This window comes from Pollicipes pollicipes, unplaced genomic scaffold (genome assembly GCF_011947565.3).
Source record: "Pollicipes pollicipes isolate AB1234 unplaced genomic scaffold, Ppol_2.1 Scaffold_7231;HRSCAF=8579_pilon_pilon_pilon, whole genome shotgun sequence".
Classification (NCBI taxonomy): domain Eukaryota; kingdom Metazoa; phylum Arthropoda; class Thecostraca; order Pollicipedomorpha; family Pollicipedidae; genus Pollicipes; species Pollicipes pollicipes.
In genome coordinates this window covers 25,188,894-25,213,458 of record NW_023597034.1, presented here as the reverse complement: position 1 = coordinate 25,213,458, position 24,565 = coordinate 25,188,894, and the positions used below count along the sequence as shown (strand labels likewise).

The 24,565-nt window shown below is 50.9% G+C and overlaps 2 protein-coding genes across 2 annotated transcripts; one reads left to right on the top strand and one right to left on the bottom strand.

The window, feature by feature from the left end:
- The first annotated feature begins 7,041 nt into the window (after window positions 1-7,041).
- Window positions 7,042-8,945, top strand: LOC119110585 (glycine-rich cell wall structural protein). Its single transcript, XM_037234464.1, has 3 exons — window positions 7,042-7,249; window positions 7,922-7,991; window positions 8,331-8,945. The coding sequence occupies exons 1-3, from the start codon at window positions 7,232-7,234 to the stop codon at window positions 8,543-8,545; spliced, it is 303 nt and encodes a 100-aa protein (XP_037090359.1). The 5' UTR covers window positions 7,042-7,231; the 3' UTR covers window positions 8,546-8,945.
- A 273-nt stretch (window positions 8,946-9,218) lies between these two features.
- Window positions 9,219-17,964, bottom strand: mRpS22 (mitochondrial ribosomal protein S22). The gene is made up of 7 exons (XM_037234463.1): window positions 17,677-17,964; window positions 16,243-16,409; window positions 15,737-15,901; window positions 14,910-15,053; window positions 13,538-13,767; window positions 10,151-10,334; window positions 9,219-9,557 (listed from the first exon to the last, which is right to left on the bottom strand). The coding sequence occupies exons 1-7, from the start codon at window positions 17,741-17,743 to the stop codon at window positions 9,438-9,440; spliced, it is 1,077 nt and encodes a 358-aa protein (XP_037090358.1). The 5' UTR covers window positions 17,744-17,964; the 3' UTR covers window positions 9,219-9,437.
- Window positions 17,965-24,565: the final 6,601 nt, after the last annotated feature.

Here is a 24,565-nt window from a genome sequence, read left to right as displayed (position 1 = left end):
ACGAAAGCTTTAATCTTAACTGGCTGATTGTGAGCGCCATGCTGCAGGGCTGGCTAGTGTGAGACTCGATGAAAATGTATCACGGGCCCGTGGCTGCTTTAGATTGAAATCAATTCTCGTCATAATTCACCGTCAATGAAGCTTGATTTGATCCCCGGCTTTCGGCGTAAACCAGAATCGGATATGGTTCCATATATGTTGGCTGTGAATCAGTTAAATCAAGTCTGATTCGGCTTGAAGCATGGGAATCGGACCATGAAGCGTCAGCGAAGAATGGGGCGTGGCAATTCCGATTGCCCGATAGTAGTGCATGTCCACGTGTATTGCATTGAGTTCCAACATACGTCGACTCTTGCTGATGATGACAAACCGTTTAACTCAAAACCAGAAAAAAGTTCATGAAAATAGTTTCACAGGGACGCGAGGTGCACAGCGCATTTACATTTTGGGCGATCGAGACTCCCAGATACACGTACGCCGCGTTGGAGTCTAGTATTCCCCAAAATGTGCAGTTAACAGACGTACGCTTAGTGACCAGAGGATATGCATAGTTCTCTAACACACGAAAATAGCCGCAAAATGCTTGACTAGATGCACTGCAATGTGGATAATGCCCGCACGTTCTAAAACTTTTGACAGCTAATCCACCAGGAATGGCGAGTCCACGAATTGGCAGGGGGCTTTGGGCTGCTCGGCCAGTGTGCATCGCGCCTAAGACGGTGAGCAACTGTTGACGAAATCGTGCCCATACGTGGGCAACACGCATGCGATGGCACGTGCCACGCCGCAGTCGTACAGAAGCGGTCATGATGGATTTGCCCGTTGTTAACAGTTTTGAACGTGTGATGTCACCAGCCGGCAGCCAGAGGGATGGAGACATGAATCCAACTTCAAAGCGTCAACGAACGCACCACTTGCAATGCATGTGGGCAGCACGGTCGTGCAGTAATCGCGCGAGCCGGCGATGTCGGCATTTGGAAAAACTACATAATACAACACGTTGCCGCGGGAACTCGCCAGGGTCGGGGCAATGTCTACACCATCGCGTGCACCGATTCATTACTTGCATTTGCCGCCCATTTATTCCCCATTCCGCGCACGGCAATAGTAAGAACATCAGCTTTACATGAAGGGTTACAGTTTGTTTTTTTTTGCGACGTCCAAATGCCGCCGCTCGATCACCCCGGGGTAATCGATGCCTGATCACCCAGTCGCTGCCACCGGGTGTTTTCTTATGCAATGCGTCTGAATGCGCGTGCGCCATGTGTGAGCCGACGGTCAGGGGTAGTTTATTTGGTTTTTCTATTACCATGGTTTGCTTACCTATCGTTCATTTATTCGTGCCGGGCACAGCTGGTGCGCCACTGTGAAACAGAGTGCATCACTGCAGTCCGTTGCAAAGACAGATGCAAAAGGAGCTGCTCAGATTCTGTGAAGAATGAGCTGCAAGATATCTGACAAAAAAGCTGTTCGCTTTTTATGCAGAGAAGGCTGCTGGGAACAACTGGGCAGTACTCACGTAGCCTCCATCGGTGTTTTTTTTTTTTTAATCGCGGCAGAACGCAAAAAAATATCGAAAGAGATTTGATCACCATCATCCCGCACTGCATGCATTTGAAATAAAACACCGAAGACACTTTACAGGCAGACAACAAACGGTCAAGTGCACTGGGACGCACACATAGTCAATGGTGACCTGATATGGTGGTTTTTGTCGTGGTCGACCCCATGGTGGGAGCACGTTTTAGCCGAATTTGCTGTTGGAGGCAAAGCTCGGTCACTGAGCGCAGATATATGTCGTCATGAACCCACACCATTAACTCTCTCAATGGGTCACGCTTGCGAAAAGTGCGAGAATAAGGTAAAAGAAGACAGGTGCTAAAAGCACTACAATTGCGGGACAGAGAACAACTGTCTCACAACAACCGCGCGTCAAAGCGTGCTCAGATTTTGCGTGCAACACACACACACAAAGCGCACACAACAAACAACACAACGAAATCAACACAGAACAAAATGGTGACGGGGCGGCTGAGTTGACCGGCGAGACCGGCTGGCAGGTATGCATCGGCGACGCCATGTAATTCGACGCAGCGGAGCAGGCAGGGGGCACAAGGGACAAGTGTCTCCATCTTAGATCCAGAGGGGCCCGAAGGGCCTCTCGGCACCGACGATAAAGGGTCCGCTTTGAGCGTCCGAGAGCTGGCCGGAGGTGGTATTCAATGGCCCCGGCCCGCTGGACTGGGCACTCAAATGCCAATCAGAGGGTCGTTTGCGTGGATCGAGATCGCCTTGGTCGATGAAGGCCTCTGTTGGTCAGGCCCCATCATTACCACAGTCGGCTCAGCGTTCGCATGGGTCTGAGGGCCGCAGAGGCAGAGGCAGAGCCGGGCCAGTGATTTACATTGGTCGGGGCCCCGTTCGTCACGGTCGTGACGAGATAAGAAAAAAACAAGTATTTACATGCGTGTTCAATGAGTCGGTTTCATCGCTGAGTGAAGCAGGCCCATAAGCCCTGAGTGGTGTGCGAGAGGTGGTATTACGTCGTGCTATACGATTTCGTTCATGCATTCCATCCAGTTAAAAACGAAGTTAAGCGATACCATGCTAATTACCCGTTCTTTTCCGCGTCTTGTTACCGTTGGCTGTGATGCTCTTCATGCCCTGTGATGAAATGTTTGCAGCCGTTGCTGCGCACAGCTCCCCCCCCCCCCCCCTGATGGTGCGTCTGTTCAAAATGACGGTTTGGAGTTGCGTCGGGTGCTGGTAAAAGCAACCTTAGGGGGTCAGCGACGATGCTTGATGTGGCAACGATACTGTGTCTCATACGACGGTGGGGAAGCGATACAAAGGATTCCGTTTTCCGGAAGTTCTTGTCCAAAGTCCGATCCGAAGTCCAAGGTTGGACCAGCTGTCAGTCCAGAAAGTGTCCAAAAAATCAGGTTGTCCAAAAAAATTCAGTTCAAACAGCTACAGCCTTAAACCATCAACCCCACTCACTACCCGCGTTGCCGCATTCTCTCACTCGAATCGAATGAAAAGAAAAATTGCTGGTGGGTAAGCATGTGTATCCCGGGCTTCTGTGAAGATAACCAAAGTTCCGACACGACAGAATGATATCAGCTTTCCAAAAATTGACATGTTTTTGCTACTGTTCTCCCAATTCTCCCAATTCTCTCTCTTACCCTGATGGTGCTGCGATTATTTCCAAAAATAAAAGTATTGTGGAACTTCAAAACAATGTCAATACGCTTTTGCTCCTAATGACTTCCTGGTTTAGTGCTAATTTTCTTTCACTGAACGCATCAAAAACATTTACATAGCATTGCACTACCCCTTCTTCGCATTTCCAACTAAATGTGCAAAGTAACAATTCAGCTATCGAAGAGAAAAGAAAAATCAAATACTTTGGTGTGCTCATTGACAAATCGCTTAAATTTACGCGCCACATGAATTTTGTTGCAGACATATTACGTAGAAATATTGGGATAATAAGAAGGGTTAAATACTTCATTGACAAAACAACGTCACATCTACTCTATACTACTTAAATTCTTCCTCATTTAAATTACTGCTGCTTGATTTGGGGTGTAAATTATGCTTCTCAACTAGATCGATTAGTAATTTGACAAAAAAGGGCTGTGCGCGTGATGGAAAAGTGTGTATCCTCGACAAATCTCCCAGTCAATCTCTAAACGATGCAACATTTTGAAGTAATGGGATATCGCTAAATCCCAAATGTTCATTGTGATGCACAAATTTCTAACTTCACAGTTTCCTGCATAATTCGATTTAACGTACAAGCTCTACGAGTCAAATGAAATGGATATGAGGCGAGCAAACCATTTAGACCAGCCTTTCTCTAATCGTAATTGTAGGGTATTTACAACATCTTGCTTTGGCCCTAAGCTGTGGAACAACGCTATGGTTTTATATTTTCCAAGAATAACTGATCAAATCTCTGCATCAAAAACCGTCGTTAAGAACATCATCCGCAAGCATTTCGCGAATGCATATTAACGTAATCCAACATATTTTAAGATATTGCAATCTTTTGCGCTGCACGCATGTAACCCACTTCATGTTTAACCTCCCTCATGCTCCATAATCACGTTCTCATATGGTTATAGTCATGCACATGTACCCAAATTCATGGCGCTGGCTCCGGAAGTTCTTCCAGCAGCAAGCTTTGCTCAGCTGGGTGGACTCCCTGGACATCCAACTCAAAACCCAGCACGAAAATGACCAGGTAATTGCCCCTCCGACTTGTGTGACTGTACAACCCTTGCTAACATTGTGAATGGGTGATTGTGGCTTATTGGGTGGTTGTAGCGGGCTGTCATTAGCTGACTTTGGTTAATGACTACTTTAAGCCTTCCCACGTATGATTTGTCCTTGCCTATTGCATAACACAATTCCTTCGGGTCTGCACCACCTCTTCGCCTGCTTCCTTATGTTTGTTTCCTCTTCCTAGCTGGGAGTGCCGCGACTTGATCTGATGTTTTCTGGTGTTAACGTACGGTTTATTGCGTCGCTGGGATGGAGGGAGGGGCACTCCTGGCTACCTGTTCTTGGGTAACGGTATAGAAAAAAATATAAATTGAACTCTGAAAATTTTGGAATTTCAATCAATTGAAATCCAGTCGGTACTTCTAGTGCGACATATATGTCATGTATCGTTAGGGGCGTCAGAGACACGTCGCACTCAAATTCTACAGAATTTGATATTATGCTTTTAAAGCGTTGCACAGAATGAAATGTCATAAACCTTGGATGTCCCCGGTTCTATCCAACCCTGTGGTTGTTTAGTCCCTGAGACTAGTGGCGATACTCATATGTGGCGATACTCAGACTGTGCGTTTTCACAAAGAACAAATTGCGTGAAAGCTATAAAACTAGTAAAGTTGTAAGACCGAGAGGTTGCTTCCTGGGTGTTTACGGGAGTATTCCACATTATATGGGGTTTTGAACGGAAAAGCCATCTTGAACCTTAGGTGCTGTTCACCATCCGCCCCTTCTTAAGACCTAAGCCGCTTCACTTTCTGAGCTAGGACGCTTGCCAAAATGGGGAAAGGTATATCGGGGAAAGTATTTCAGTGACCTCGGCGTTCATGACGTCATACACATCATTGAAAGTGTGCAATTCCATAAGCCATGCGACGATCAAGGCCAAGAAAAATAGAATTGCCGAGGCTTTCGTATCAGGCGTTCATGTGCGCGGTCTCCAGATACAACGGCCGTCAATTGGCTCTCAACCAATGATGTGCAAGGTACGATGACGCAATCAAACCATGACGTGTATGTACTAAACAGAGAATTGTGCTGTCTAAAGCAGTCTCTTCTACTTAAAAAGTATACCACTGGTCATAAGTGGGTTTGTTTCATCATATCTGATGCTTGCTTCAACATCTTCAAATGTAAAGCATTCCCCTTAGCGGCTACCATATCGCCTCATCGCAACACAGGACTTGACCGCTTATTTGGACGACGTAATACAGGGTCACTGCCGTAAATATCTTACACCATGTGGTATTACATACCTATGGTCATCTTTCTCCTGAGCATCACTCATCAGGTCCCGGCTCCTTTCAGCTGGTGTCGATCCGTTTGATCCAAGCGTTTTTGAGGAAGTTTGCGTGGCGGCGCGGTGGCTTGGCAGTGTCCTAGGATGAGGCATCGTCGCATAGGGTGTACCTGGTGAAACGTAATAAGACACGTGCATATTGCAGGTGTCTTATGAGTGAAAAAGCAATCATCTTTTTGGTACCTGTCCTCCATTCGCATCGCGGAAGTTTTTCTGTCAGCCGTTCTCAGATAGTTCGGCCATAAGCAGTGAAACCCGAGCCACGAAAATGTGAGCAGGTCAGGTGGCCTTCAGTTCCGGGCTAGATCAGCTACGGCGGTGTGGACAAGCGATTAGATAGCTGCCGAGTCTCTGGAGATATCTGCAAGCTCAGACTGCCTTTTGTTCAAATATTTGTTTGTACGCACTTTTTGGATCCCGATTACACCCAGTCAGCGCAACTCACCCCCGCGCCCTGCCCACTGATGAGCGAGGTTCCGGTAGTTGATATGGCTCTGCTTTGCGTCTCATGCTGGCTGCTAGAGGAAGCGTTTCTCGTTCTGCTAGCCGGGGATACTGCGCCAACACATCAGTCAACGTTTGCATCATCACTAAACCAGCGTCGTCGGCGATAGCCGGGCAAGACGCCCACTCGTGTCGGAGACGGCCACTCGTGTCGGAGACGTCCACTCGTGTCGGAGACGGCCACTCGTGTCGGAGACGGCCGCTCGTGTCGGAGACAGCCACTCGTGTCGGAGACGTCCACTCGTGTCGGAGACGGCCACTCGCCTCTTGCCTACCACCTGCTATCAACACCTGGTTAGAATCACTAGTTCAGGAGTAAGGTTGACTCTAACCATAAAGCGTCTCTGCACTGCTTTGTGCTGAAATATGATTCACGTAAGTTTAATACAGCCTACGCTTGATTGTTGACCTTGAACGATCGCTATTTGAACAGCGGTCGCATCCTTCACTTACACTGTTCACGTTGCAGTTCTCGAGGACCGAGATTGGAAAGTGGCTGTGCCCAGCGAAAAGCATATAATACATGCGCTGACAGTTTTTTTGGCGTTTTGGGCCGAGCGAGCACACTTCGTGGTTAGTCACGATCACCCGCGAATTGTGCCGTGCCCCTGGCGACAGCGGGGGGGAGGGGCGCTGCGCCTTCTCGCTCGTGTGACCGCCGGCGCCATTGCCAAAGCGCTCGAACACTTCAGCAACGCCTGATGACCCCATCGGCGGACAGTGCAACCACCATACCAATCGACGCAACCTATCGGTCACGGTGTCCATGGCAACGTTTCGGCAACTCCGTGGTTGCTATGCTACGGCGTTACGTGCACGTCGGCGGGCATCGATAATCGTGTGACGCCACTTCGCAGACAACGCGCGTGTCGCGCCGCATGATCGCGTAACTTTTGGGGGCGCCGCCGGCCGCGTCACGTCGCGTCACGTCACGTCACGTCGCGCCGGCGGCCCCCCGCGCACCGTGACGCTGCGCCGGCCGGCTCTTGCCCAAGCTGGAGTGCGTGGCGGTGGCCTGCCGTCAATGGGCACGCGCCGCCCGCAGGCACCGCACCACTACAAAAGACCCCAGCTAGGAAGCCAGGACATTCACTCGCCAGCTGACAGCGGTCGGTGGAACACGGTGAAGCAATCCCCAGCAGCATGAAGCTCACCTCGACGGTAAGCTGGCACGGCTGATCCGCCGCCCGGGGGCAAAACGAGACCGTGACACGCTTGGGGGCGCCCAGACCACAAAAGCCCATGGAATCCATCGAGATGACGTGGCCTCAACGTTGAAAACAACATCCGCTTAAGGAATGTCCCTGGGTCGCAATGATTCTGTTAACTTGCTGGTCGGTTTGTGTTGTTAACCAACCGCGCAACTGCATGACCTGCATGACATGCAACGTGCTGCACGGCCGCATTGTCGCAGTGGCCCAAAGTCGACATAACTGATCAATCAGCTGACCACTCAGAAAATACTCCGAGATTGGTGCCTTTTTTAATGGCACCCAAACGCCCCGCAGCCGTCATTGCAATCGTGAGCTCAATACCACCCGTGTTGTCTCCCATTACAATCTGCACGGTGGTTTCTTGAGCAGCAACGGACCTGTCTTTACGAGACGCAGGTCCGATCGCGGAGTCCCACCGCCACAGTTCATTCATTCATTTACTACCGCTTCAATTCGTTTTCTGGGGGAGGGGCAACGCATATCGTTACCCACACATCTTGCCTGTATACCATGTATCATGCGCTCATTTTTTTGGACATCTTGAGACATTTGATCTGATTGTGAACTGCGGGCGCGTACTTTTCTCTGCTTCTTGAATACCTCGGCGCGCCTTTTTCAGATGCACATTCTGTTGCTGGCATTTGCCCTGATGGCGCTGACCAGCGCGCAGTACGACTACGGAGATGGAGGTACGACACTTTAGCGCGCCGAACAGGGGCCACTGTTGTCCGGACAGCCACAACCACCAGCCACCATGCGTGTTCCCACAGGGCCTGCCACCGCGTTTCCTTACCACCGAATGCAGCGGAAGAGCTGGCGGCTTCTGAAACTTCCTCGCGTATTCATTGCTTGCTTATTGGAGTTTTCGGGCGCGTCGACTGCATAACCGAGCGTGTATTTCCGAGGGAAGGGTTTTGGCTTGGAGTCAGTCGCCATTGCAGCGTCATCCCCGAGCATACAAACAGCGCGCAGTGCTGGTCCCGACCCGGGGAGTGCGCTATCCCCCTGATAACGCCGACCGCCCCCAGGCGACTACGATGGCGGCCACGGCGGCGGCGACTACGACGGCGGTCACGGTTTGGATTACGATGGCGGGGACTACGGTGGCGGCGACTTCGGAGGCGGCGACTTCGGAGGCGGCGACTTTAGAGGTCACGGCGGCGATGACGACGGCGACTTCCGACACCACGGCGACGAACACTTTGGGGACGGCCACTACGAGGGCGACGGTCACGACCACTGAGCAGCACCCTCGGCTAGTGTCGACGCTGCGGGCGCCGCCCTCCGGGAGGGGAAGCCCGCAGCTGGGAGCCGCATCCCGGGGGTGCTTGACTGGGAACCCAGCTCGGGGTCGGTCCCTCACCGGGAGCCCAGCTCGGCGTCGGCCCCTCGCAGGGAGCCCAGCTCGGGGTCGGTCCCTGGCAGGGAGCCCAGCCCGAAGCTAACCCCTGCCAGAGAGCCCAGCTCGAGGCTGGCCCCTCACAGGGAGCCCAGCTCGGGCGCCGCTCTTGACGGGGTGCTGCACGCGTCATGTTGGCGTCATCTACGCCTGGGAGCTGCGTTCAGTGCAATTGTTATGTTTTGACGGCCGCTAGTGCCTCGGCCGGCCCGATCGATCTAAGTCGCCTCATTACCTCCGAAACACGCACCATCTGTGGAAGGCTGGGCTACGATTTCGGAAGTTTTAGCGCTTCAGCCTTTTCCTTGTTTTGTGCAATACAACAGATATTGGACGCCGGAATCGGTGCCTCAGTTCGTTGATCGTCTATTGATCTCGCCGTGCTCGCCGCCAATAGTGCTACAAATACGGGCCCAAACGAGCGCAAATTGTGAGCTTACAATCTGCATACATCTGATGACACGTGGCCAGGGCCACGACGGCAGAACACCTTCCATGTCAAGACCAACACGCCAACCACTACACAAGACCGCAGTCAGACACTATATTCCGTTTAAACGTACGCCACGCTGCACCACGGCCGCGGGTGGCTCAATCGAAACACAGCATGGCCCTCAGCACCACACAATGACACGGCGGACAGCCTCGCGCCTCTCCCGACCCGGTCGGTTCGCAGCACGCCACCCCGGCCCGAGGCGGAGGCCCGGCGGCTGTAACGGCCTGCTCGTCGGAGCGGTCAGTGCCCGGCGTCGGCCCGCAACGGCGCCCGCTCTCGGCGTCCGCGGACCACCTGCTGGTACTGCTGCAGCGCCAGCTCCAGCACAGCTCGCTTCACCGACGCCGTCTCAATGTACTCCTGCGGACGGAGGACGGCCGGGCCGGCGTCAGGCGCGCACGGACCGTCTGCGGATGGTCCCGCCCCGGCCGGGCCACCCGATAGCGACGCGCCATACGCCACGCCCCGCTGAGGTGGCGACCTGGCACCACCCGGCGAAGGCGCCCTGTCTCGACACAGCTGCCGCTCTCACTGCTATATGGTGTACGAGGCCTCTCGTACTTTCCGATGAGCAGAACCATCGGATTGCTATCAGATATCGAAACGCGTCGGCGCACCGCCGTTATCGCCACGCACGGGCTATAGAACATTAATGCCACGACACCTATGATCAACCCGGATCAATGCTCCGAGGCGCATCAATGCCACACCCGCTGCGGGCTACGCTCAGCACACAGGCTAAAACAGACAACTGCGTGGTGTCGCGGCCACCAATTCCTGTGAAGGCGAGGCAGTGTGGCGGGGTGCGCTGCTGTACACTACTGCGTGGTGCCGCGGCCACCAATTCCTGTGAAGACGACGAAGTGTGGCGGGGTGCACTGCTGTACACTACTGCGTGGTGCCGCGGCCACCAATTCCTGTGAAGACGATGTCAGTCATGGCATGCCGCTGACCCGTATTGCGTCGATGTTGGCCTCCTCTGCGTCCTGATCTGAGTCGGATGACGAGTCTGAATCGGAAGTCGACTCGCTGACAGATTGGCTCCCGGTCTGCTGAGAGGGCGTGGCCTCTTCGCTGATTGGTTCCGTCGAACGCAGGAGTCGAAATAAGGCAATCAAGTGTACAGCCTTGTCCAGCCTGGGAAAAAACGGTCCGTAGTTGAATGAGTTTCCAACTTCAATTCCGGAACCACACAACCACACCAAAATCATACAATTTTTGTTAAAATAATTCATGAACGCTACTCAAAAGTGTGGAGCGTCAACTCACCACGAACTTGCGTGAATGTACAGACATATTTTTATAAGGCACCGTAGAGCCAGAACACTATCCATGTGGAAGACTTGAACCCGCAATGGACAAAATGTTTCTAGAACGAATGGGGCGCATTTGGTCAATTTAAGAGACATGGGGTAAGCGCAGCAATCTCCCCCCCCCAAAAAACAAAAGATAACCAGATAGAAGTGGCCAATATTTCTACGCGGTTTGGGAGATGCTTGCGAAGAAAGAGGAATGAGCTGCAGACGAACTAGTCTTTATGTTTTCAATTATGCCAGTCTGAGTTAAGGAAGTCAAATTTCTATCGCACGTTCTAGCTCTGTTGCCGACGAAGCATGCCCATATACCAGTGAGAAAAACCGTGGTACCCACTTGACTGGTATCAGGACAATGTGACAAAGGTGATGCATCTCTGCTGAACAAGCTTTGTGCGCATCAATACTCTTGTGTATCGATGTACGCATTGCAAACAGCGTGGAGTGCACCAAAGGTGAATTCCCCCGCATAACTTACTGGGTGCGTCGCACTCATGACATGTTACTTGTCACTATTGTACCTGCTGTGCACTTGCCGTGCATGATAGTTTGTTGCCCCATCGCACTGCTCAACAGCGCTCACGCCCAACAGCATGCTCAACAGCTCGGTGGTCGTCGCGTTCCACTATGTGTAATACTTTGGGTTGAGTTCAAAGCCGCAGACCGCCCAAAGTTTACGCCCGGTGTGTGCCTCCATCGTGCACGGCTGTGTAACAAACCTGAAGTGGTTTTCATCGGGACCCGACATACCCTGATGGCGGCTGGAGAAGCCGCTAGCAGGGAGTTGCATGTACAAAGAAATGTCATGCCCGAGGATGGCAATCTTTACGCTCAAAGTCATGGAATGCAACGCTAAAAGTCTCACCCAGCTTGTAAAAGCAACGTCTTTTAAAGGTAAGTACGCTCATCGCACCCATAGTTTAAAAATATTGTTGGTGGAAAACCGGAGCATACTGACTCCGATCTATCGGCGCCTAATTCCTGGGCACACATTTGCACGCTGTCTGGTGCTAGAGTCCACAGACGTCGCCACTACGTACAAACGGCGCTGTCGGCACTGCAGTAGCTGACAAGTGTTAGAGCAGTTCCCAGCACCGCGTCGGAGGAGAGGGTCCCAGCGAATCAACGACGGTGCCAAGCGGAGCGTTGCCTCCAGCGATGCAGCCGCACCACCTGAGCTCTTATCATCGCACCGCGCGACACATCAGGGTATGGAGCTCCCGGCGGACTGACGGGTCCCTGCGCCTGGCCCGCGCCCGGGTGCCGGCGGCGCGGCTGGCGCCACGTCCTCTTCCCCTCCGGTGACACATGAAAACCGTCGACAACCCAACCTAACGTCGATGGACCGCGGCCATCGTCTGGCGTTTTGCAGCACGTGGTACTCGACGCTTAAAGTCAAATAAACGCACTGACCCAAAGAGGATTTTTACGCGTTGCTATTTGCCACAGTGACCCCCTGCGGAGATCAGAGCGAAACGTGTGCCGCCACGCACCAGTGCCGCCCAGACCAGGACCGCGCGCAGCACCAGCTGCCCGGGCACCGCGCCGTGCGTGGCTCAGCTCGACGCGGCTCGGCGGGCGGTTGGGGAGCGGACGGCTCATTCGGGGTCAGTCGACGGACGTGGCCTCTCGGGCCGGATGGAGCCGCTCGCGGCACGCCCAGTACAGATCCCGCAGAACGACACGACATTCGTGGTCCGAGCCCACAGGCTGACCTGAAAGGAATCGTCGCGCCAGCAATGGAGCCAACGGGATGGTGGGCGCTGGTGGTCGCGGAAAATACCAAAACGAGGACGAAGGAAGACCACCAGAGGAAAGGGAATATTAGAAGGAAGATCGAGCTGGAGCCCCGCGGCGATGCGGGCCGACCACAGGTGTCGCCGTCTGGTGCCAGCCCTGAACACGCCCGGCCCGAACGGAAACGAGACGCCTCGGCCGCAGCGACTCCGAGAGCAGCTGCTGTCGCTGAACCTCAGGGCCTCCTGCAGGTGAGGACCATACGGTCACTGACACCTTCTCAAGGTGACGCGCGGATATGCCGGCGGAGGTAGGCCGGCGCGCCGAGGACAGATGGCTGGAGGGAGTCCGCCGAGCGTCCGTCGGGAGGAGAGCACCCGCCGCTTCCAGCCGGTCTCAACCGTTTCCCACATCAGAGCGTCACGAGTCACGGGTCTCGTCTGGCTACGGCGCGGTGGAGTCCTCACCCACGACCGTCGGCGCCCTCACCAGCGCCACGCCGACGTCATACCAGCCGCCAGCAGGGGCCGCTGCCCCCCCCCCCCCCCTTCCTCGCTCCCGCGTGATGAGGCCGCAGCCGCCCCTGCGCAGCCAGCGTCGCCGGCGCCACCCCAACCGACGGCGTCGCGGCCGGCGACGCCAGCAGCACCTTCCAAGTGCCGCAGCGGCAACGGCCGGCCGGGGGTCAGGTGCCGTCGGTGTCGTCTACGGTCACTGACGTGACTGGTGACAGCGCTTTGGTGAGTGGCGCTGGTGTGCTCGGCACCAGCGGTGTTATCAACGGGCGCGGATCTTCGGCCGTGCATGACGCCACCGTTAGAGCTACACTGTAAATCACATGACCCCGGTCTTATGCCGCCGACAGGGATTTTGACAGCCGACGGCGTGCAACGCTAACTGACGCCAGCACTAGGGACGATGCTCCAGCTGGCCGATAATGCGGCGGTACAAAATGAGGCAATGCCGTGGAAAAACTTTTTCGACAGAGGCGCAATTAGTGCAAGTTTGTGCGCCATCTTGCTCTTCTGTACAAGACACAATCAGGTAAGCCTTCTCAATTTCAAGTCTTCACTTTAGGCCGTGTGATTCAATGTTTGGACATCCCATACTCGATGCGCAATACCTCCCAACCAGAGATAAAAAAAACACCAGAGTCAGCACTCGCAACCCAAGTGAAAGGTAATAATACCCTGAATGACAAGCACATAAATCCCCATACTAGCAGGAACAACCACCGCCATAAACGGGAACAGGGACTGGGGTCACAAGGAGGGGCGAGGGGGCACCCACTTCTCCAGTTGGATGAAGTGCAGCAGCAGGTTGTCGATGCGCCGGTGCCAGGCCAGGTAGAAGGCCAGCGCGCCGAAGTGGCGCGTGTTCTGCAGACGGTCGTACAGTCGCGTGCCGTCCACGTGGTCGTAGGTGGCGCTGGTGACCCGGATGTAGTCGGGGTCGTCCGGCTCGAACTGCAGGCAGGCGCGGTCCAGCACCAGCGTGTAGTCCTCCCGGTCAAGGCAGGCCTGCCGTGACGCAGACGGGTCAGAGACGCGCCGGACACGACCGGGCGGACAACTTCCGACCTTCGCCAGACGAGTGGCCATCAAAGGCTACCCGGCCTAGGAGCGCCTCGGCAGGCTAAAGCCACTCGGAACACAGCGTCAGACAGTTGGCTAAAGCCACAGCAGGTCAGCGTCAATGGCAATCAGCGACAGCCGCCTTTGTGGTCTCCGTTTAATCTTACAAGCGACGGATGCTACGACAGCGAAATGGTAGTATGGTGCACGCTCGAAGCACTGGAAGGCACGCCGATAGTAACTCAACTCTACATGTGACTGACCTGCGACATACCAAATCAGATCATATGGGTCAATACCAGTGAGCATTGGTCCGACGAACTTGTTTTAAAAAACCGAGCACGCTGAGATACTACACATTAGATGGTGCTTGCCGAGCTGAATGATATGCTGGCCAATACGGCCAATGATACACCGGACCAGGCATCAAAGGTCACACAAAGTCTCCAAAAGTATCTAAAGTTGTTAGATTTGACCCACCATGACTGCATGATATTAAATGGCATAACAATCTCGCTTACCAAACGCTATATAGAAACAAAGAGTTGGATAGAACAATAAGACAAAACTTGCAATTTCAAATGAAACATCCGAGCTTATCTGGTTTTTAAGCCACGCAACTGGCTTGGCTGCAACGACGGGAGTCACCGTATCTGGATATGTCGGTAATCAGTTCATCTTCGCTCCAGAAGATGGGAGGAACCTTGCCTTTAGACATGCCTGTCGTGACAGAGACCAGTCACGCTCACGGTCCGCCCCGACCGCCGACCTAAAGACCGGGCGTCCGCGCGCGCACGAGGGCGCACGGAGCGCTGCCGACTCGGCGCCCGCTGAGCGCCGCCTCGCCGCGCCGCTCGCTGGGAGACCGTTCGGGGCTCAGCCGGCAGCACACTGGGAGATGATGCCCGGCTGGCCGGGCGGCAACGCGCCTCGCGGTGAGCGTGCACAGCGGCTCCCACGTGCGCTCGATAAAAAATAGTGGTTTTCGGATATCTGGCTGCTTTCCGTAGAATGTTCGGCTCAGACCCGGTCGGTATTCGAATCAGTACCGACACAGAAACGCTGCAGGGTTATGTAAGTGGACACACCTTGAGATGTGGCTCTGTGAACATCATTGGAGTTGTGACGCTCCTCCCCTCGACGGGTATGAATATCTGGCACATTCTGGATCGCTCGTCCCAGTTGGCCGTACGAAGAGTCCCATCCGTCTCACGGACACAGACCATCCGCTTCTGGAACGTAACATGCGATCGGTGACGTACTGCAGATCAGCTTCCCACAACCACGACCAAACACCACGTGAGTGGCTCATGTCAAATACTACATACAGTACCAAGAGTGCAGAAAAGGCATTTCATAATGCTGACATGGTTGTCAAAAGTTTGTATTGTTAGGTTCTGATCTTTTCTTAGAGCATTATTCGAAATAATATACATAAAAATTTTGAGTGCAGAACCAAATGTCCACCAGGTAGCACCCAATAACCGCATCTATCACCATTTGGCTTATGACAGGTGCAATTTTATGTTTTCATGGTGCCCAAGTCAATGTACACTTAGCACGATCTTCCACATACATGGCCACAGCAGAAGTGAGAATGGGAAATGGGTTGAAAGCTGGACGAGGCTCAACGGCGTGTTGTACGCGACCTTACCTGCAGTGTTAAGATGTCTTTAAATGAGTAAACTTAAAACGCTTCCTGTGGCATGAGCCTACCACCGAGCACTGGCACTAAAGCCCAAGGGATAGTTCTGCCTCCAGCCTGGGCCTTTCCCCACCAATTGCCAGCTGATCATAATATGCATTTGCATGTCAAACTGTCTCCTGTGGGGTCCAAACCCAGGGCCTATGGACCACCACTACCCCAGCTTATCCCTTCAGCCAGAGTTAAGGTAACACGTCCCAGTAGTCTCACCCGATCCGACAAGTCTGGCGAGATGTCGATGCACACCAGCTTGCTGTCATACAGACCGACCAGACCAGGATCTGTGGCCAGGGTGCACTCCACAGGCTTGCGTGCATTCAGAACAGGCGGCACCTGCAGCTTCTCGCGCAGCCCGCTGGAGATCCGGTGTTGCTCCTGGAGACACAGCTGATCTGTCAGAGCCACAGACCATGCCCACACATGCCATCATGTAATATGTTGGAGCAATGAGCAAAGAAACAAGCTCTTCACTCTGGACTGATGAAGGTATCACAATTTTATCAAAATTCTGGGCATCAAAAAAGTGCTATGATTAGAAAAAAACATGGCACTGATGACATCATTCAAGCACCTAATCTGGGAACAGTGGGCTTACATACCTAGCTGACTGAGTTATAAATCCAACAAGCCTGCCAGCAATCATTCCAGCATTAATCAGTGAGACAGAGGTCTACTGAAACTGCAACATGACATTACAAAATGGACTGGCCTCTTACTTTGGTTATGTCCTCCTCAGTCATGAAGAGGTATTGAGGGGCCTCAAGCTTCTGTCCAAGCTTCCGAGGCTTGAACACTTGGTCATGCTGACGGTCATTCAGCTGGAACAATACGTTCTGCACCCTGCCATTGAAGAAGAATGCTGCAGGATCTCTGCCACCTGTTCCTGAAATTTAAAGTCACATCAAAATATTTTGACTCAGAGAGGAGAGAAGTCAATAAGTTACACTGCTGCAGCACAGCCTAAAAATAAATAACTTGGATGTTATTGACAAGAGTCTGACATCTTGCAAACATAGTCATTTCTGCACTGCTGGCTGACACTACATAATACTTGAATCACATACATATTAATCAAATCCTTAAAAAACAGTGTTGAAACTTCACTTCCAAGGGAATGAACCTTTTCCTTTTTAAAGAAATTTGACCAAATTCTTGTGTCAGCACCTCTGGGACAGGATCATTACACAGCATACTTAACAAAGAATGGTGTAAGACACATCTAGATTCCCATGTTGATCATTTGCCATAGAAATATTGCAACATCCTTCGCATATTAGGAGTGATTCCAGTGCTCAACTACTTCACAAAGTACAATGAAAGTGATGGCCATATATAGTGGCTAGCATAGCAAGTACATCAACATCATATTTCCTTTTCATCCATTTTGCATTAACTTCAAACATTTTCACCAATGGCTTCAAACATTTGCATCTAATGCACCATCTATGACTGCAGGTGATACCTCATTTACATTGTCCAACTCAGCTGTCAGTCACATGTTCCTCCACAAAGCCAAGTAGATGATACCAACTGCTCTTTTTTGCAACTTGTGACAGTTTGCATGCACACAGGCATCAGTTCTACATTGCAAAATTAGCACAATCCTGATAATGAGGGTACCACATCATCAAAAATCTAGGACACAAGGCACAACCAACAACCACATAAGCAGCCCAGTTTAGATGCCCAAGCCCTCTCACAATGGGAGACTTCTGCAACAGAACTGAGAACCAAAACAATTCTGTATCTGTTTTTGTGACACATGGAGCATGCCAATACATGGTGAGCATATAACTGACATACATGGTGAACATACTCCTTCATCCAGTAAAATCATTAGGAAAAAGTAGCACCTGTTCAGATATACTGGCCAAAACCAAATATTATTTTTCAACTTGCCATATTTAGCTATTGCACCTCAATCTTGGAGCCTAACATTCAGTAGTAATGTAACCTTGTTTTGATGTCATCAACCCTCAACAGATTACTACACCCAAACCCAGCAGAAATATCCTGCAAGAAAATTTCAAGAATGATAACAATGAAATGGACTCTGGATGAAAGGGTAACATGACTTTCTACACCAACAGAACGAAATGTTCGAAGCCGGTCCCACCATTCCACGTGCATACAACAGGCACAAAGCTTACCTTGACAATATTTCCTGCAAATGTGCAGAAATGTGTTGTTAGATGCAATCGCCCACCGAAACCTCATCTTTGCAAGAGTGATGATGTTGATTTGACCTCTACCAGGTATTCAGCCTCATGCCGACACTGACGTCCACGGTCGAAGATGTGAGTGGACAAGACGTGCTTGGTTTGAGATTCCAATACACCCTCGAGAATATTTAGTACGAATTCTTGCTAAGAGGGAAACGGCGTTTAGTGCCCATCCGTACTAAAAGTGGGGGAGCAGCCCGGTAGCCCATGGCTGGACAGAGGAAATGAGGCCGTTTAGAGGTGAACGTCGTGAATTTCTTTTCGTTCGATGGGAAAAGAAAACCTTCACTATTTTGGGATCCCAACTCCCATGTCAGTGCGGGTTGCTCCCGGGACGCGGAAGGGTTGGCCGGTTGGTGGTCGGCAGGGAGCGTGGTGGAAGTGGTTTGGAAACGTGCATGGGCTGTGATGGGTTTCAAATGGGCCTCTGGCCAGCTCGAGCAGCACATAATTTCCTATTATGTATGCACTGTGATCAGAGGACATCCTGCCCGACAATGGAACCCCGACCAATGCGACTTGCGAGGTCTTCTGAATGTCATTCGTGGGCCCAGACCTCGTCCATGCTTGGAAAATGGGCCTCAGTCAGACAAAGGGCCGGTTGTTGGTGATCTCGACCGAAGTGATGGACTTTTTCAGAGGGGCCTCTTTCACCGCCAGAGGCCGTCTGATTGACACCAAAGGGTCCCGGTCCTTCGGAGTGTAGGCCTCCGGCCAGCTCTTCGGCTCTTCGAGCCCTGTAATCGGGCCGTTGATTGTCAATCCCTAGAGACCGAAGGATCCCTCGGGATCCTCTCGAGGGACCGAAGGGGCCACGTGCCCCTTGTGCCTACTTCCACCCCTCCCCTGTCTGCACCCGTACGTGAGACGTATGAGATTCCTTATGTTCAAAACAAGCCAACTTTATCACGCTACGGGGTCCTAGCTTCACGAAACTAGATCAATGCATGTCTGGCGCTTGTAATTATCTTGGACCGGTCACTCGTCTCCAACATGATAATATCAAAAAGAAACGTCGCTGTCGTTACACTGGGCCGAGTACATTGCAACCAATAATGTGCATATCGGAGTGCCGGTTATAAGCCTCCATAAGCTTTGATATGTATATAAAAAAGAAACGTTTCCCAATACCGCTACGCGAAAATCAATTTTTGGCTGTAGCTCGGTTCAAAATTGAATTATTTCAAAAGCCTAAAAATTCAGACTCCTTTTGATGTCTCGCCTTATCTATGCTTCACCTCGAGAAGACCCGTTGACCAGTATCCTTACCGTACTAACTTAAATTAAGGCTAATCGCTGCGTTCCAACAGTAACCTATATACGCATTAACGGAGATAAGGCATCAAATCGGCTTGCTGATTTCGGTTCCCTAAATTTTGTGTTCATAATGAATCAAACTAGTGCCATGGTGAATTTCATGACCATAGCTTAACCGGAAGTGACATGAAAAGGCTTTTGGAATTGAGAATGAATCCACCGCATCAACTTTCCTAGCGAGAATAAATTCACCGCCGACAGGAATAAAATCGCCAACTTGTGTTAGTTCTCAGACACCGACCATCCCCACGAAACATCACAGACGCGTACAATGGTTATCGCTAGCGGTTATTCCAAAACAAAATACCTTACGATCCTGGCCGCTCACGCACGTTCAGTGTGGAATGTGCCTTTTCTTGCGCAATCTACCTCCGAAAAATGAATTGGAAAGTGACCTGTTGGTCAAGCAACAATCATTATCCCAGTGTTGCTTAGAAATTTATTTAAGCGATCAGAGCTATGGTTCTGGAAATTCACTCACCGTGTCACGGGTATGACATTGTGTGACAAGACGTAAAACACGACAGTACACTCACATTCTTTGTTGAGATGGATTTCATATTTTGACGTTAGTCAGAGCTCTTGGAGGTATTTTTTACGTGCTTCATATGTTGTTTGATTATAATAAAGCGTGTCATCTAACATTTCCAGTCATGTTTCCTACCGAAGATAGCACTTTGTATTGTCCTTTGATCGCAACTATTTGCGTCATTCCATCTTGTAAGGAAGCCGAGCCATGAGCTTAATAATACCTTATCATTTGATAACAAAATATACCATGCAACTTTAAAAAGCGTTGATTTCCACATGCCGTCAATTATTTACCACAAATTTTGACGGGCTGCAAGAAGTCGGATGTGAAAAGTCATTGGCACGTCGATGTTTCAAGCTAGGCTGGGTCGAATTAGCAAGGTACCACAAAGGTGCCAATTTCAGGCATTGAAGTGCGGAAATGAAACGTAACAAAACCTGTAAAAATTGTTGCATTACGTGAGGAAATTACTTTTTTCGTTGTCTTCTATACTCTTGGAAGCTTTAAGTGATGTCAAAATCAACCAAATGTTACAGATACACGTGTTCGAAATGTCCCGTCTGGAGTGTTTAACATCTACAAAAGTCTATGAGACTCCGACATATAATGTTTTTAAGTTGTGCATTTCGGGAAAATGAAACCTGACAGGATTATCTCCTTACATTTAGTTCGACATTACTATATGATCAGATTTAACTTTTTGTTGTGTTTCCTACGTAACAAAGATATTGCTCGCACGTATTAAGTACGATGAACCCCAAAAGGTCATCTTGCTTCAAAAGCGGGTTAACCAACAAGCAACATTGCATGGAACTATACAAAAAAGGCAAACAACTTTGCAATTTCCCTTGCTTGCAACTTGTCGACATGCACTTAATGCATATTTTGACGCGCTGCTCAACACTGTCAATTACTGTTTCATTCTCAGTGTACTGATCCAAAGGCTGACAAAGTTGGCTGTTGATAAAAGTTAGATAATAAAGCAAGTTGTATAAAAGCTTATCAAAAATGGTACAGTTATGACCGACTGAAAACAAAAGCATCACACTTGTATGTAGATTAAAATAGGTTATAGGTCATTGTCGTCGTCACTGTTGCTTTACGACTCACTTAGCTGCTGGGGCTATATCGCGTTACTTGCCTCTTACCCTGGCAGGCACCGCCGTAACTCGAACCCCGTACCTCTGGTTTCCCAGAGGCACAGAAGTTTACGAGATGCTTGTACCACTGCACTTTCGGCACCCACAGATGGCTCATAGGGAATAAAAAAACTTGCACCGAGCTTTACAGCCATGGTTAAAATTTTGCCATAGCTCCAAAAATTCAGCGAGTCGTCACAGAAAATTAGGTTTCCAAAAGCAAAGCCAATGTTAAGTTCATGGGACTACGACTGGTGAAATGGTTTTATCAGTGCGTCTTGGGAACACAGCAGTCGTTGGCTCTGACGTAAGACACAACCCGACACACGAATCTGGTCGCGTGATTTACACAGCACCGTAACTTTTCCTTAAAAAGAAGAAAAGTGTCATTGACCTTTTTACCCTTGCTTGATGTACTCGCCATGAAAGGACGCCATTACTTTACTTCTTATTTCCAGGATTTTTCATTCCTAATTCATTTGCAATCATAGAACAATCAACGGATACCGAACCAAATTGAAACACTACAAGCTGAGATGTAATGGAAGCATGCTGAAAGGTAATGTAAATATGCTTAGATGTTAGGATACGAATATGAACGCATAATGTGCTTGTTTTTCAAACGTTTGATACTCAAATGCATTATGAACGCATATGAAGTGTTCGTCTTCTCGCACAATTGCCAAACATCACAGTGAATATCTAAGGAAGCAAAATTGATAAATATTTCATGAACCCATTGCTGAGTTTGCGCGAAATTTGTTGCGAATCGGCCCGCAATTTAGAAAAAAGTCGAACGTTAGGTCTTAGTGCTTCGATTCGACAGGAGATGACCGAGCAACAAACACAAGTTTAACCGCAAAAAAGATTCCTGGCGCGTGCGTCTGGCAGCCATGCTGTTCATAGCGTTTGGCCAACGCGCGGGGACCGACGCGACCGTTCCGGGCGCGGCGGCCTGTACAGCTCCCCCGCCTGGCGCAGCGAAGGGTTGGGGAGGGCAGTCGTAAACAGGAAGGTTATCACCCACACCATCTGATCTGGCGAGGGGAGTCGGATGCTTTGAAATGCCGCCGGACTAAATTCTACCAGGGCTGAGCCTCAAGCCGTATATGGTCACTACGAACCTGTATATAATTTGCATAGTAATCTGTATAGGGTCACTACGAAGGATATGTAGTCCATGGGTCACCACGAAGAATTGCAATCGGCCAGAATGGTTCCGCAACAGAAGATCGTCTATCGCTCCGCTGAAACGGTGGCATCCCGCGCTGGTTAATGTGAAAGCGCATTATTGCTAGTGACACTATAAGCGCCCATTATTCTACCACTGCGCAATAGAAGGCTGTTGGTACTGCGGTTCCTTCCATGCATTCCTGGCGTGGAAGCTTTTACACGACTATCGCTTCTTCAAACAGCCGGTTTGTTCAAGGTCTTGAACTGGCACGTATGAAATGTGTTCTGCTAGCAATACAACACCCGGATACTGGAGCGACTATACTTAAAATATGCCCTCGAAGAGTGAGCCTAGTACAAGAGGATCATTGCCAACGCCATCAGCGGACCATGCGCGTGTTCACGTTGTTCTTGTCTTGTATGCATTTTCATCAAGTCAAAAGAATGGCCCGTAATCCTCGCCCCGATTCACCGTTTTCCTAACGCGGACTGATGGGCAGCGTATGAGATCTCCCTCGCGTTTCTGCGCGATCCCCATCACAACTGGCGGAAAACATCGGTGGTTTGGTCTCAACGGGATCTGGCGATTGGTACTAGTTTTTAAGCTGTTGGTTTAATAATTAAGCCCTTTATGGCAGGTCTAAGGTCGAACTTTCCAGATATTCACACCTTTCCAGTTTGGCAGCATTATCCATACGACGACGTTCCTTGCGGCACCACAAAACTTTGACAGACGCATTTCGTATTCCATTTGGAGCACAATTGCGTATTTTTGTGTTTTGAGCATTCAGTTATGGCATATTGCTGCGCTAATGTGACAATGTCGGTCCGCCGCGTGTATTCCACGGGATCGTTGGTTGCTGCCCGTCGCACGCCTTGGCCGTATATCGCCGTGCAGTCTTTCCCCAAAAACCGCCGCTGCTCCGAAACCAGAAAAGCTAGGAACACGATTTTGGTGTTGAAACAGACAAATGGATACCTCACAGGCCACTGAAAACTTGGGCGCGATCGCGATTCTCTGGAAAGTTCGACCTTAGACCTGCAGTAATGGGCTCAATTATTAAACAAACAGCTTAAAAACTAGCGCTAATCGCCAGATCCCGTTGAGACCAAACCACTTATGTTTTCCGCCAGCTGTGATGGGAATCGCGAAGAAACGCGAGGGAGATCGCATACCCTGCCCATCAGTCCGTGTTAGGAAAACGGTGAATCGGGGCGAGGATTACGGGCCATTCTTTTGACTTGATGAAAATGCATACAAGACTCGAGAACAACGTGAACACGCGCATGGTCCGCTGATGACGTCGGCAGCGATCCTCTTGTACCAGGCCCACTTGCCGAGGGCGTATTTTAAGCATGTCGCTCCAGAATCCGGGTGCTGTTTGCTAGCAGAACACATTTCATACGTGCCAGTTCAAGACCCTGCACAAACCGGCTGTCTGAAAAAGCGATAGTCGTGTAAAAGCTTCCACGCCAGGAATGCATGGAAGGAACCGCAGTACCAACAGCCTTCTATTGCACAAAGGTAGAATAATGGGCGCCAATAGTGTCACTAGCAATAATGCCATTTCACGTTAACCAGCGCGGGATGCCACCGTTTCAGCGGAGCGATAGATGATCTTCTGTTACGGAACCATTCTGGCCGATTGTAATTCTTTGTGGTGACCCATGGACTACATATTCTTGGTAGTGACCTATATACGGCTTGAGGCTCAGCCCTGGTAGAATTTAGTCCGGCGGCGTTTCAAAGCATCCGACTCCCCTCGCCAGATGAGGTGGGGTGGGTTATAACCTTCTTGTTTACGACTGCGCTCCCCTACCCTTCGCTGCGCCAGGCGGGGGAGCTGTACAGGCCGACGCGTCTGAAACGGTATATTGCATGTGTGATTACATATCCATATTACATATCTGACGACCAGAAAAACGTCGCTGCAAGGCACCTCAAAGTCGTGGCAAAAGCAGGATATTGAGGATGCACGACGCGGTCCTTTTTCATACCCAGCAGAGTTGCGATGTAAGTTGCAGCTTTCCCTACTCGGCTTCACGTTGTAGTACTTGTATCCGCTTCTGCGCATAACCCGAATCACCGGCAAATGTATGATACACGAAATTGGCCGGGAAAACGCATGCTTGATGCAGCGTTTGGACGCACACAGGTCAACCGCCACAAGTCCTCATCGCGGCGGTGGGTGCGGTCGAGGGACGTCGGCTTCCAGGGAACAGGTGGCTTCGGAACAAGGGGGCTGGGCTGGCGAGGATCCGGCGGGTGCGGTACGACGGAGGTGCGCTGAAGACTGACCTAGGGTGTTTTATGGGGGAGCAAGGCTGACGGAGAACGGGTGGGTTTCGTATGGGGAAGCTGGGTTGGCGACGGCCAGTTAAGTGTTTGTAGCGGAAGCTGGATTCGCAGGGATCAGATGGGTGGTCCTGCAGGGAGCTCGGCTGACGGGGAATCCAACAGGCGTTATGAAGGGGCTGAGCCAGCGAGGAAAGGAGGGACGTCTCTGGAGGGAGCTGGGCTAGCGAGGAACGGACTACATGGATAACAGTGAACTGCTGGCTGGGCTGGTGAAAGATGACTCGCTGTGGGCTGATCCTCTTTCCCGGAAACTCTGCTTCTTGCAGCTCGAACAGTGAGGACCACCAGATCCTTCTA